Source organism: Temnothorax nylanderi, unplaced genomic scaffold (assembly GCF_030848795.1).
Source record: "Temnothorax nylanderi isolate EJ_2023f unplaced genomic scaffold, tnyl_v1.0 TNYL_tig0096_pilon, whole genome shotgun sequence".
NCBI lineage: Eukaryota > Metazoa > Arthropoda > Insecta > Hymenoptera > Formicidae > Temnothorax > Temnothorax nylanderi.
This window is the reverse complement of record NW_027249158.1, coordinates 283,553-295,557: the sequence shown is the minus strand read 5'-3', so window position 1 is coordinate 295,557 and position 12,005 is coordinate 283,553. Positions and strand designations below refer to the sequence as shown.

At 39.1% G+C, this 12,005-nt stretch overlaps 1 protein-coding gene across 4 annotated transcripts in view; it reads right to left on the bottom strand.

The window, feature by feature from the left end:
• Positions 1-12,005, bottom strand: part of Tfap-2 (transcription factor AP-2) — a 204,889-nt gene that overhangs the window by 10,128 nt on the left and 182,756 nt on the right. For all 4 annotated transcript variants that reach the window (XM_071711214.1, XM_071711213.1, XM_071711211.1 and 1 more), the window contains one exon: positions 6,150-6,268. In XM_071711214.1, coding sequence (XP_071567315.1) covers positions 6,150-6,268 — 119 coding nt within the window. The remainder of the gene's footprint in view (positions 1-6,149; positions 6,269-12,005) is intronic.

Genomic DNA, 12,005 nt, shown 5'->3' with positions numbered 1-12,005 from the left:
AATTTTTGTTAAACTTCTCCTCTCACACATTGAATATCCGTTCTTACTACGAAGAAGAAATAATATTCTTTTAAAGCTACAAGTGCAAAAGTGCAAAAAATTAACGTGGATTGTAAAAACTGCTCTTGATATTTAATAATATTATAAATAAAGTTAAGAAGGAATGCACTGATCGCGCTTGGCGCAACCTGATTTATCTATTTTCGCTTGTAAATATTCTTCCATAACGAGTCTCATCGAACGATCGTTCGAATCGTCGGGGCGATGCTCGTAGAAATTTGCTTGCCGTTCCGAAGCAGGGCCAGTGCGGCGATAGAACAGCCTTATTCGTCTCTGAGCTCTGTTACAACGATAGCCAATATGATGCGCTCCATCTCGGCCTTCGAGACCGCAAATCACGTTCCATTATACGTCCTGATAATCGAACCTGCGAGAAGGATTTCGGGAATTCTCTTCCGCGTACCACGAGATCGTCGTGTTCCGATATACCCCTTGCGGTTTCTCATACCGGTTAAAACTTCGCAACGAGTCGGCTGCGGTCGACGTATACGGGCGTATAACGCGTCTAAAATACGCATTCCTCGACCCCCGTGTACGTTATTCTGATGTAACTCTGAATTACACGTTGCCCTAGCCTTCTAAAATTTTGCACTATACGTTATATTACCGGAGATCAACCGATTAACGACGCAGAGATCCTCCGAACGTAAAACGTAACTGTACAATTTATTAAACACAAAATCAAATCAAATATAAAATTAAGTAAACATGATGGCCAAGTTAAATATAAATAATTATAATAAATATCTAACGGTAATTTTATATACGTAATTAAGTAATCTCAATGATGATCAATTTAGAATATTTCAATCTAGAATAATCTCGTTTTTTGTAAGGATAATAGAAGTCCGAAATTAGATACTTTGCCCGTTTTATTATTATTTTATGTTTATTTTTACTGTTGAATGTTTACCTAAAGTATGCCATTACCTACTTTTCGGACATACTATTTGGAGCCGCAGTAAATGTCTCGTCTCTTTTATTTTTACAGCCTTTAAGAGACCCGCTTATACCTCTTTGAGCATGAGAGCTCAAGTTGTGTCACCGCGACGATCGGGCGCGAATTTACGTATGAATTACGCAGCCATAGGCGACAGATATACGTACGCACATGAGTATACTACACACCTACGTGCGTCGCGCACAATTTCCCACACTTTCGCCTTTTACTCTGTAAGCGTCTTTGACAACATTCCCCGTACGCACGCATCGGTATTCTTTCAGTTGAAGAACGAGGTTCTTCTAATTAGACGAATCGTTGCGTAGCAATTGTCACGTTAACAGGAATTATATTTATTTATTTCGAGATATATCACTTTTTTTTTGCGCGTGTTATGACAGTTTTCTCACTTTACTCTGTACGCAAATATATAATTAGAATAACGCAAAAACCGCGAAGCACATGTATATCCAATCATCTTTTTCTCACAGATCGGCTAGCAGACTCTAAGGTATAGGAATCGGCGTTGCAACAGTGATTTGCAAATAGAGAATTGACGTAAGCAGAACGAGAAATAAGAAAATACACTCTAGAATCCATTAACCTGATTTATTGGTTCACTATATATCGGTCAGAGTTCATTCTTTTTATCTCAAGCAATTATTATCACTTTACGCGATATGGACGGGAATATTAAACACGAAAGATATATTGGTTCTTGCGACGGAGATAAGGACGATAAAATATAAATAACTGTGACTCTCCATCGCGCAGCCATGCGACTTAATTAAATTAGAAATCATCTCTCTGATTTTTCAAATCAATTAACGTTGCAAATTTTCAATGTAAATTGTAAAAAAATGATGTAACGAAAAAAGCGACTGTTTTTCTCTTTGATCGAATAAATTTATAATGTGAATTGTTCTTAATGTACGTACCGAAATCGAATACTTAATCTATCTGTTTTTTTTTGTCACACGCGATAGATAACGAATTAGAGCAAATGAACTGTAAACACTACCGCCGCTGTATTGTTCATAGAACATTGCATTGGTCTTACGTGTAAACCTAAAACACGAGACTCTCGCGTCGAGTTGATGTACCGCGCGCTAGATCGCGTAAAAAGAATATCGCGAGCGCTGTCGTTAGTTCATTACTATCGTTGAGAAATCTTCCCTGTCATTAAAGCGCGATAGAGGCCCAGGTACCAATTAAGAAACGGGATCGCCGCAAAGCTGTGTCGCAAATTTATATGTTTACGGATACATTACGCGTGATTTTCGATCGCTTAATAACAGCGATCGTCCTAATCTCCCGGCAGGCTCGCACACGAAATTATCCGTATGCAAATGGTAATTATACGCGTATTTGAGGTTCTTCCTCGGCGCGGTCAACTGAATTATTAATCGGAAAGACGAGATTAACGAGCCACGTCGATGGACGCGATAAATTAGCTTTTTCTATTTTATTTTTTTATACTTTTTACTCTTTTTAAATACGGAAACGCTTGTATGATGGGAATTCAGGGAATGGTCATTCAGTTTTGATTTATCGCGGCTGTTATTAATTTCCAATCCGCGAGATACATGCGCTGCGACATCATTAAAACGTGTATCGATAATGTTTAGTTTGTTCGACAGCTAATGATAGGTATCAATCGACAAATCGACTTACGCGTACTTTACCACAACAATACGACGGTATGACAACAACACGGCCGCCGGCACGACAGATACAACGAAACAATATGATTTATTATCTTGCAACGATCTTGAATTTATACATCGCAAAATGCTAATCGACTCACTGCATCGTGTTTCGTATTTACTGGAGATTTAGACACGTCGTATCTTTATTCGAGATATAAATATTCATGTTGCGCAAGATTCACGGTTCGGGCGAGATATATTAAGTGCCAAATATATTTTTTCCAAATACACGCTTGTGAATATGTCGAAAAGATTTTAAAAAGATAATTAATTTTAAAAAGTCGTATGAAAAATTGCTCGAGAAACCAGAGTTAATAACCGCCATAAGTTATCGGGTAATAAAATAGGTGTGTGAATTGCTTCGACGTAAGAAAGTAGCACAATTGGTCAAGGCGTTTGTTCCAGATATGAGAATCTCATTACTATGTATACATATGTAATAAACGAAAACGGAGATTTCTCAAGTTCCCATAAGAGATAATAACTTTCTTTAAATTTGGTATTTTTTGGAGAGAAAAATTCGACATTTTCTTAAGAATTTTGAACGTGTTTTGTTCGTTGCATCCTGACAAAGTGTACCCTCGAATCTCTCTGGGTTCTCCAGTCAAGGGAGTTACGTCGCGCGTGGCCGTCGTCTCACGCCGCGCCTCGGAAAGAAAAGCACGGCCGATGTTTTATGGAAGCCCCGCCGACCATAAATTATAATCAACGTCCGTGCCAACACTCTAACAAACTTCCAGGCGCGTCATTAGGGCGCTGCTGGCGGAGGTGCGGGATGGCGATTGTACGCGCGCATACGCATTTGTTGCGCGCTCGTTATTAAGCGCTCTCTCGCGCAGATGGGATATCCCGTAGGAGTTCCTCCTTCTTTCTCCTCCTCTCTTTCTTTCTCTGATTAGAGAACCGCATGTCCTGTATCCGGTGCAAAGAGCTTACTCTCGTTGTTACTGTCATAACGCGGAAGAACGAAGGCGATGTCTCTAAAGCTGAGTTTACGTGGTTCGCTCTTGGTAATCATCCGAGAGAATCATTCAGAAATGAAAGCGCGATGAATCAGATGGAAAAGGCAAGAATGAAGAAGGTGGTACCGCTTCTCTAGTTTCGTTCTCAGAATTAACACTAAAACTAGAACAAAGCAGTCAAAATAATTATTAATTTAAAAAAAAATACTTAAATTTATGACGGTGCATTTTCTCAAATTTTCCGTGACTTATGTTGCAATATTTAAATTATTAAGTTGATTACTTTACTTTTTCCCTTCATTCTTTTTTCAATTTATAATATTCAATATATGTAATTCAATATATGTATTTACTTCAAGTAATCAAACATCAATACTTAAATAGTGGAAATTAATCATCGGTAGTTCTAGTGTTAATCATTATAATCGAAAGCTGAATGATTGCAAAGACAACAAATAAGATTTACTCTTTAATGAATTAAATATAAATAAATTTATACTGTATAACGCAGACAAAAATAAAGTCTCTCGAATTAAACGTTCGCACTAAATGTGAGATACAGATGATGGATCCTTAATGTTTATTTTCTTGTAGTACTTTGTTTGCCGGTTGTTCGGTCTTGCGAGGCTTTGGGATCGGTGCCGCGTGTCTAAACAAAAATCCATTCAGCCGTTTAAATGACTCATTCAGGACGATCGTCAAGCGTAGACCGTGTAAATTCGCCTTGATGCGCGCACGTTATTCCGAAGAGATGATTTCATCACTATGCCCTACGAGACAAGTGGGCGTCGCGAGGAATGTAATTCTTCGGAGTCACGGCGGAGGAGGGAGGTAAAAGCAAAGACGTGAGTGCGAAGAGGTAACCTTCTGCAAATTACGGCGGCAGTAAATCGGAAAGCGTTACATTTATCGCTCGCGATAAATCGCTGCGGGAAAACGCGTGATTGCGGTTACAATCGCTAATGCGTCGTCCGCCCGTCATCGATTCTAATTAGTAATTTAAAGAATCCCGCGAAAAGTTTACACAACAAAGCTAAATTAAAAGTGTGATTTCTATTAATTTGCAATGAAAAATACATTAATAATATAACTAAATGGATAATGATATTAATTTAATATTAAGAAACTTTTTGCATTTCAAGTGACTCTGTCAATATTTAAAAACTTTTTATACTTTCGTAAATATGTCATAACGCATACAAATGTTCAATAAAATCTCGTTTTTTCTATAATTTGAAAAAAATTCACATTACTGCGTCTCTTAAATTATCAAGCTGTTACAAATTAAATAATGTTCTTCCACTAAACTTTTACTACGAAAAAAATTAATCTTAAATTCATCGAAGGATGCATTTTACAATATCTTCATTGTAAATTCATTCATTATTTTTTCTTCGAAATATATAGCAAGTTAATTGACAAAAGTATGTTCTGCCACATGAACGTTTCCAATATTCTTTTTGCAAAAATGTTACCGATATCCCTAGCTTACCGTTACACGGATATTAATGCATGGAATGTACAAATTGCGTATAAATATTGCGACCGTATTGTGGCACTAGGATATCTTACCTAGGAAGCTTTTCGTCTGATTGTACGTTTTTGCCGTTCGTACCGGATATGATCAATGTTGCTAATGAGGAAAACGATTACCGGTGAAGAAAAAGGACACATCCACCATTACCGTGTAGGAAAGAGGTTTTACGTTCGCGTTATTTCACAGAGATGATTTCATCGGGGCGCTTTATGGGACGAGCGTATGCTGTACCTGCTCTAAGATGTAATAGACTTTATGAGGATGTTGTGTAGTTCACAAGCAACCTTAATACTGCTTTGCCTGACAAACGTAATGTCTGTCAACTTACAATATATAGGTAATAGGAAGTAATTTGCACCGGTCACTATTTTAAACATATACAAGCTGTTGTGGAAAAGTGCGCTTTCTCTTAAGCGCAGCGATTCGTGTTTAACGATTTAAACGCAATTTTTCTGTGGTCAAGAAATCTCGTTTGGACGGCGTTCTTATAACGTATATCTATTAAATTATTATTCGGATCAGTGTACCGTTAAAAGTTAAGGTCAAGATGAAGTTAAATGAAGATTCAAATATATCTCAGTCTTTTTTTACGAATAAAATTCTAATTCCACGATTTCAAGCGGAAGGATCTTCATTTTGACCACATTAGTAAAAGCGGCAGTTTGTACATAAAATTCATATGTAAAGTAACGTTGAAAACTTGAAAATCAGGAATAGAAACGATCATGTATAATGTATGTATATATACCTGCGATCATATCTGCTTAGCAAAGTCATTAATCATAGCAATATATTAATATTTAATTATTACTAGACTATTAAGTCTGTAATACATGTTATGTTTCAGATTTATCGGTTCCTAACGTTACATGTTTTTTTTCATGAATTCTTTAATTATTAGTTTGTTCGTTAGGACTTTTGGACTAAATGAGAGCACTCACCTTCCACTAAAGATGTTAAGAGCGTGACGTTGGCGGCCTTCCTTCTACCGGCTGGCAGATTCAAACCAATTTTTTCCAGCTTTTCCCTAAGCAGACGCCCGCCGTTTTTGGATTTCGCCCTGCAAAATATATTTTTGCATGAAACCGTTCATATTTTCCTAACAATCATTTAAATAACATCATTTTATCGACGAAAAATTCATGGCATTATTACAAGCATAATTGCAAGTGTCATCTAAATATTTCGACTCTCATGTGTTTGTGTACAATTTTTTCAAATATTTGTACAATTATCTTTCGTATTTTCCCATTACTTGGAAGAATAATTATACATATTGCATCTACATTTCATATAATCAACATTTGATGTAAATCGTTAAACTCGGCCGAAAGTTAAAGCTCTCGTGTAGTGACATCGTAGCCCAAACCGACACGATTACGTCAGCGGGACGATTATTAATTTGATTTATTCTCGTGCGTGAATTTTACGTATGCTGCGAAACAAGAGAGAGATTCATCGGTCCATCGTCATATTTATCGATCAATTATTTCTCTACCGTTCTCTACCAAATACTTGTTCAGACACACGGTGAACGCCCACGTCTCGACCCGTGATCGTTCCGGCGCGTGAGAATTTCGAAACGGAACTCCTCCATTAATCATTTCGCCGTGATCTCTAAAAAGATGAAATCGTGGCGCGACGAGAGGGGACGGCGGCAACGAGAGGGAAATACGGTAGGATTAGCATAATCCGCGGACTACGTGTGTCATCGGCGATTGAGCAAGCTCGACGCGCGCTCGAGGATGCGATCGTACCGTTCATGCACGTGCGTTTTGCGGAATAGGATCGAGCCTGAAAGAAAGAAGCACTGTGTTCTTCGCACAGAGTGTGCTATTCAAGCAAAAGCGTGAGCACATCAGGCGAACAGAATTTTTATCAATACTTTTATGGTCTCCTCCGACACATGTATCTGGGTTAATCATTGGGCGACGTAGCGCCCCGTGTGCGATCGTAAAGATGAAACGTTTATGTTTCACGATTAATTAAAGAAGTAAAGACTTTTTCGCTGTAATGGGGTGATTTCGATTAATTAGACGCGCCGTTCATTCGTTGTTTCAAAGAGCGTTTGATGGCGATTAACATTAATTGTAAGACTAAAATCGTAATTGAAGTTACAAATGAGAAGTATTGGCAAATTTCTATGTTAAATACCTTTAGAAATAGCTTCATTAGCTAAATAAATGGCTCTTTATTAAAGGATACAAGGACAATGTGTACGTCCTTTCGATATTGAATAACGCAAGTAGTTTGATTAATATCGTATCGAATAAATACATATTTTTATATAAATTTTATAAAGAATAAACAACTTTTATTAATTAAATATATGCTTCTATACTAAAAATTTCAATCGTCCTCTTTTACTTCATACTAAGTTGTGTATCGGATGTGTCTCACGTGTTCTTTCAGACGAAGTCTATCGAGACATCATCAAGAATTGCGTTTTAATCCTTTTACAAACCGGACAGCGACTTTGTGTCGTTAATCCACCGGCGAAGTAAGAAGCTGCGAAGTAAATTTTTTTCGTGGAACATCAACGGGAACGCGATAGTAGCAGGGACTTTTTTCTTAACACACCCTGTCCATCCATCATCTTGGCCTGTTATAACGGTAACGCGTATCGCCTACCTTTGTTCGATTCGGCTGCCCGGTCCGCCCGGTAATCTTTCGTCTCGCTCGGCAATTAATACATTTTACCGCTACAGGTTTTTAATATCGGCTCTACCAGTCCTCCGAATTTACGTTCTACATTTCGCTCGTTTTATTTTCTCTGAATCGCACTCTGCCGTGTTATTATTTGACGATATTGTATACATTTTCAGACAGAATTGAAAAGAGAGCGATTAATTATCTGTATATTAATTACCTCTGCGACTAAGATTGTGTTTTTATGTACTTTTTATCTGAAAGATGTGGGAACGCATAAAAGTTCAGCATCCTTGTCTTAAGAGTACGTTGTAATATATATACAGAACATATAAATCGTCACATTGTATTCTTTTATTTATTTATAAATGTAGGTAAAGCTTTGTAATATGTTAAAACATCTTAATAATTGTTAAGAATTTAATTAATTTAAATTATACTATTAACGGTCGTTCGAACAAACGTCATGTTTCATAATTTTTCTCCTTCTAATTTATACCATCACATTACAATAAAAAACTCAAGATTGGATATTAAACTGCCAGAACTGCTGAAAGTTTCCAACATGCGCTCTAGTTTCCGTCTATAGTTCCGTTCGTCGCAATTTATATAAAGTAATTCACACCTCATAATCGAACTATACATATATCGATGCATGCAGATTTCGAAATTGGTTTCAAGCGACATGATAATCGTCATTGATTACATACGATCGAGCAGACACGGGCTGATGATTCCGCATGTTCCGACGCAGAGCGGAAGAATTTCGACGAATCAGACGACTGTAATTGACCGCGGTCGTGTGACCGGATCGAATTCTCGATACTTAACGATCGCTGTCGTTCCTCGGTACGTGACGAAAACGATGCTGCGACTCATTACCGGAGATTTGTCCCGAGAAGAATCCTCGTTCCATTCAAACGCATCGTTCTCCTTTACGTGAGGGTTTCCGCGAGAGATTCGCAACCCTCGGCGTCCTCGGCGATTCCACCGATAGGAAGATCTTGAATGGTGGGATCCCTTGCTCCCTCTGATTGCTCGAGACGTCCTCGAACGCCTAGCATCGTTAATCGTCTACTGACGCCACGCGACGTTAGAAAACCAAAGGACTTGATGAACAAGGATCATTTAAATATCCTCCGTCGTTCGTTTCGCGAGAATAAAGCGGAATTATTAGCAACGGTGAAGTATAACGCGTGCATATATGCGAGCGGAATGTTGCACGTAATTTACTGAAATATTCAAGGTTTCCAATACTTCCTTGCTGATTTTATATTTAATATATTAAAATAAACATTTAAACAATATATATTTAAAAAATATATATTTACAAGATATATTTATTTCAATATTGTTAATATTATATCGTTACGTTATTAACTTTCTAGAACTCTTCATTAACTTAAAATTAACATAGATTATATGTCATATGTCTCTCATAGATTTGGAATAACGAATAGTAAAAATTAATATTAATAGTAAAATACTAATTATATTATATTTTTAGATTTTTCTCTTTTTCTATCATGAAAACCAAATAACTAAACTTTGCTTTATAATTTATAAATAGCTCGAATTGGTCAAGATAATATCTGAATAGAACATTCTGATGTGATTCAAAAAACTGTTTTGTACTTCTTTTTATCGACGTCTTCTAGTCAATCGAGGAAGTGATACTGAAATGTTGCTCGCGCAAATAAATTAGATCGACAAATTGATTGATCGACCGACGCTATATTTCTACGATTAACAGATTTAATGAGAGTCGCGCCGAGAGAATATGCGATAGATTCTCTACACCATCATTAGTTTTTTGTCGCAAAAGTGAAACTTAACTACTATATTATCATGACTATAGCTCATAATAATCAATGTACGCATAATGTCTTTTTTAATCTGAATACATTGCAGTAAAGAAAAACAGACAAATAAATTCTAGATCAATAGAACTTTTGTCCTACGGCGGAAGTCAGCCTTGTTCTCAAGCTTGATCGACCTTGCGCGTGATTTTCAGACTTCCAAACAGATGGTGATCAATCGTGGAAGTCTGTCCGACAGTAATTTACGGAGCAGGTGAGAGTTTTGCTAATCTCAGGTAAATTTCAGATTGGATAGAGCGCCCAAAGGCTGTTTCGCGTCGAAGTTTGAAAGTCAAACATCCCAGGATATATTAAACACGAAAAAATTACGAAAGAACGCATCCAAAGCATATATAATGTGCATTTTTTTTTACTATAACAACTTGCAAAAGATATGATAATACATTTGCAAATTGAGTAAAATTCTATTCTTTTCGTGACCCTCCGTATGTTTTGATATCATCGATTCAGATATAATATTATTTCGACAAGTTTCTTGCTTTCCCTTTGTCGTAATATAACTCGTATTTATCCATCTTCGCTTTATATTTACCTGTGTTGCCTATATCCCGCCTCGTAACAAAGAAGTCAATTGACAGTGCTATCGACTCGCTTATTCGAATCTTTTGATCGCGAGTCCACGATATTCCTAGTAGACGTTACCAATTGGCACCAGGACGCTGGTACCTGATTTGTACAAGTCCGACGCGCGTACGTATATAATGAGATAAAAATAAATAGAGCGCACACTTGTGCGCGTGAGAAAGCGTGCGTTGCGAAACACGGAGCTCAGGGCGATCAAAAATCGGTCAGTGTGAAAACAAAAACGGGAGGCGCGGACCTTCGACAAAAACGCTCGCGCGTACACACGTGCGTGGCAAGGGCAACGATACGGTGCCATCGATCTTCGCGAGATGATCTCTCGCGGCGTATTGCGAGCGACGATCCTGGACTCTCATGGACGCGAATCGCCGCGAACGAGACCGAGGACCTAGGTAGGAGAGACAAAAGGGAGGATACGGGGAGAGGAGAGAAGGAGAGAGAGCCTATGGTGGCGAGTCTCGGACCAACGCGCGTGTAATTATCGGTCAGATCGCTATGCGAACGGATGAATTATAACGTCGCGACCGGTGCGAGATGCCGCGCTCGCCTCGAGGCGCGCTCGCTCGCTCGCTCGCACGCCGAGGAATTGACACTCGCAGCCGCACGGGTTATTAATGTCTCATTTGCATCGGCGGTATAGATCGGTCCGCTTTATTAGCGGTCCGCTCCGCGAACAAGAAAGATTTGCCGCGCTCTGTCACTCCGGCGAAACGGTTCGCGGGATATGCGAAATGCGTGTGTTAAGCAACATTTATTTCGCGAAAGGTGTGCTCTTTCCTTTAAACGTGCATTTTATGACTGATAATGCAGAATTAGCACTGACCCAACGAAGCTTATTAAACAGTTATTCGTAATCTTTTTTTAATCGTTAATGATAATTCTAATTGTGTTTTATGTAAATTTCTTGTAGGATTATTTAAAAAATTGTATTATCATTTAATCGGGTATATTCAACGTCTAGCAAATCAGGATGCTGTATAACAAATTTGTTGAGCTTTTTCCGCAAGCTTATTTGCAACATTATGAATTTTCCCGGGAGAATGTGTATTCTCCCGGAAGACCGCAAAGTAATGAAGCGAGGCGCACGCGATTTCGCGATGCCTCAACGGTAATTTCGTAATGCCTGTTGCGAGAGGGAGAGAGGGATCCAGTCCGCGAAAAGTCGTGCGGAGTGCGTGGAAGTGTATCTGGCCGCTTGCACGGCGATTTATCCATGCCTTTGGTGATAAAGCATTGCGCAATGAGCGGTGCTCTAGAGTCTAGCCGGATAAAACGGCGAATCAGATAAAGGCGGGGTGCTCTCGCATGTGAGAGGAGCGTCTATAAATCAGGTGGCTGTCTGTGCCCGGTTGGGCACATGAGCGGGCCGGATGAGCTGAACGCGCGCGGGTTTATTAATTAGTCCCGCGGATAAAGCCGTGTAACAGCGTGCGTCTCGCGATCTTTTATACGCGCGCCCGCATTGTCCCGATCGCGCCCCGTGTCAGTTATACCGATTACCTCGAAACGGTGGCCGGAAATGTCTGCGGTAATGTGCAACGCGCCGTGCGTTTCGTATTTCATTTCTTACCGCGCGCGGCCGCAACAACCGCGGCGAGCCGTAACAGAGCGCGATACATATATCCGGGACCGCGGATTGTTGCGTCTTCAATGCGCCTCCGCCGCTCCGTAGGAAGCGGGATGCTG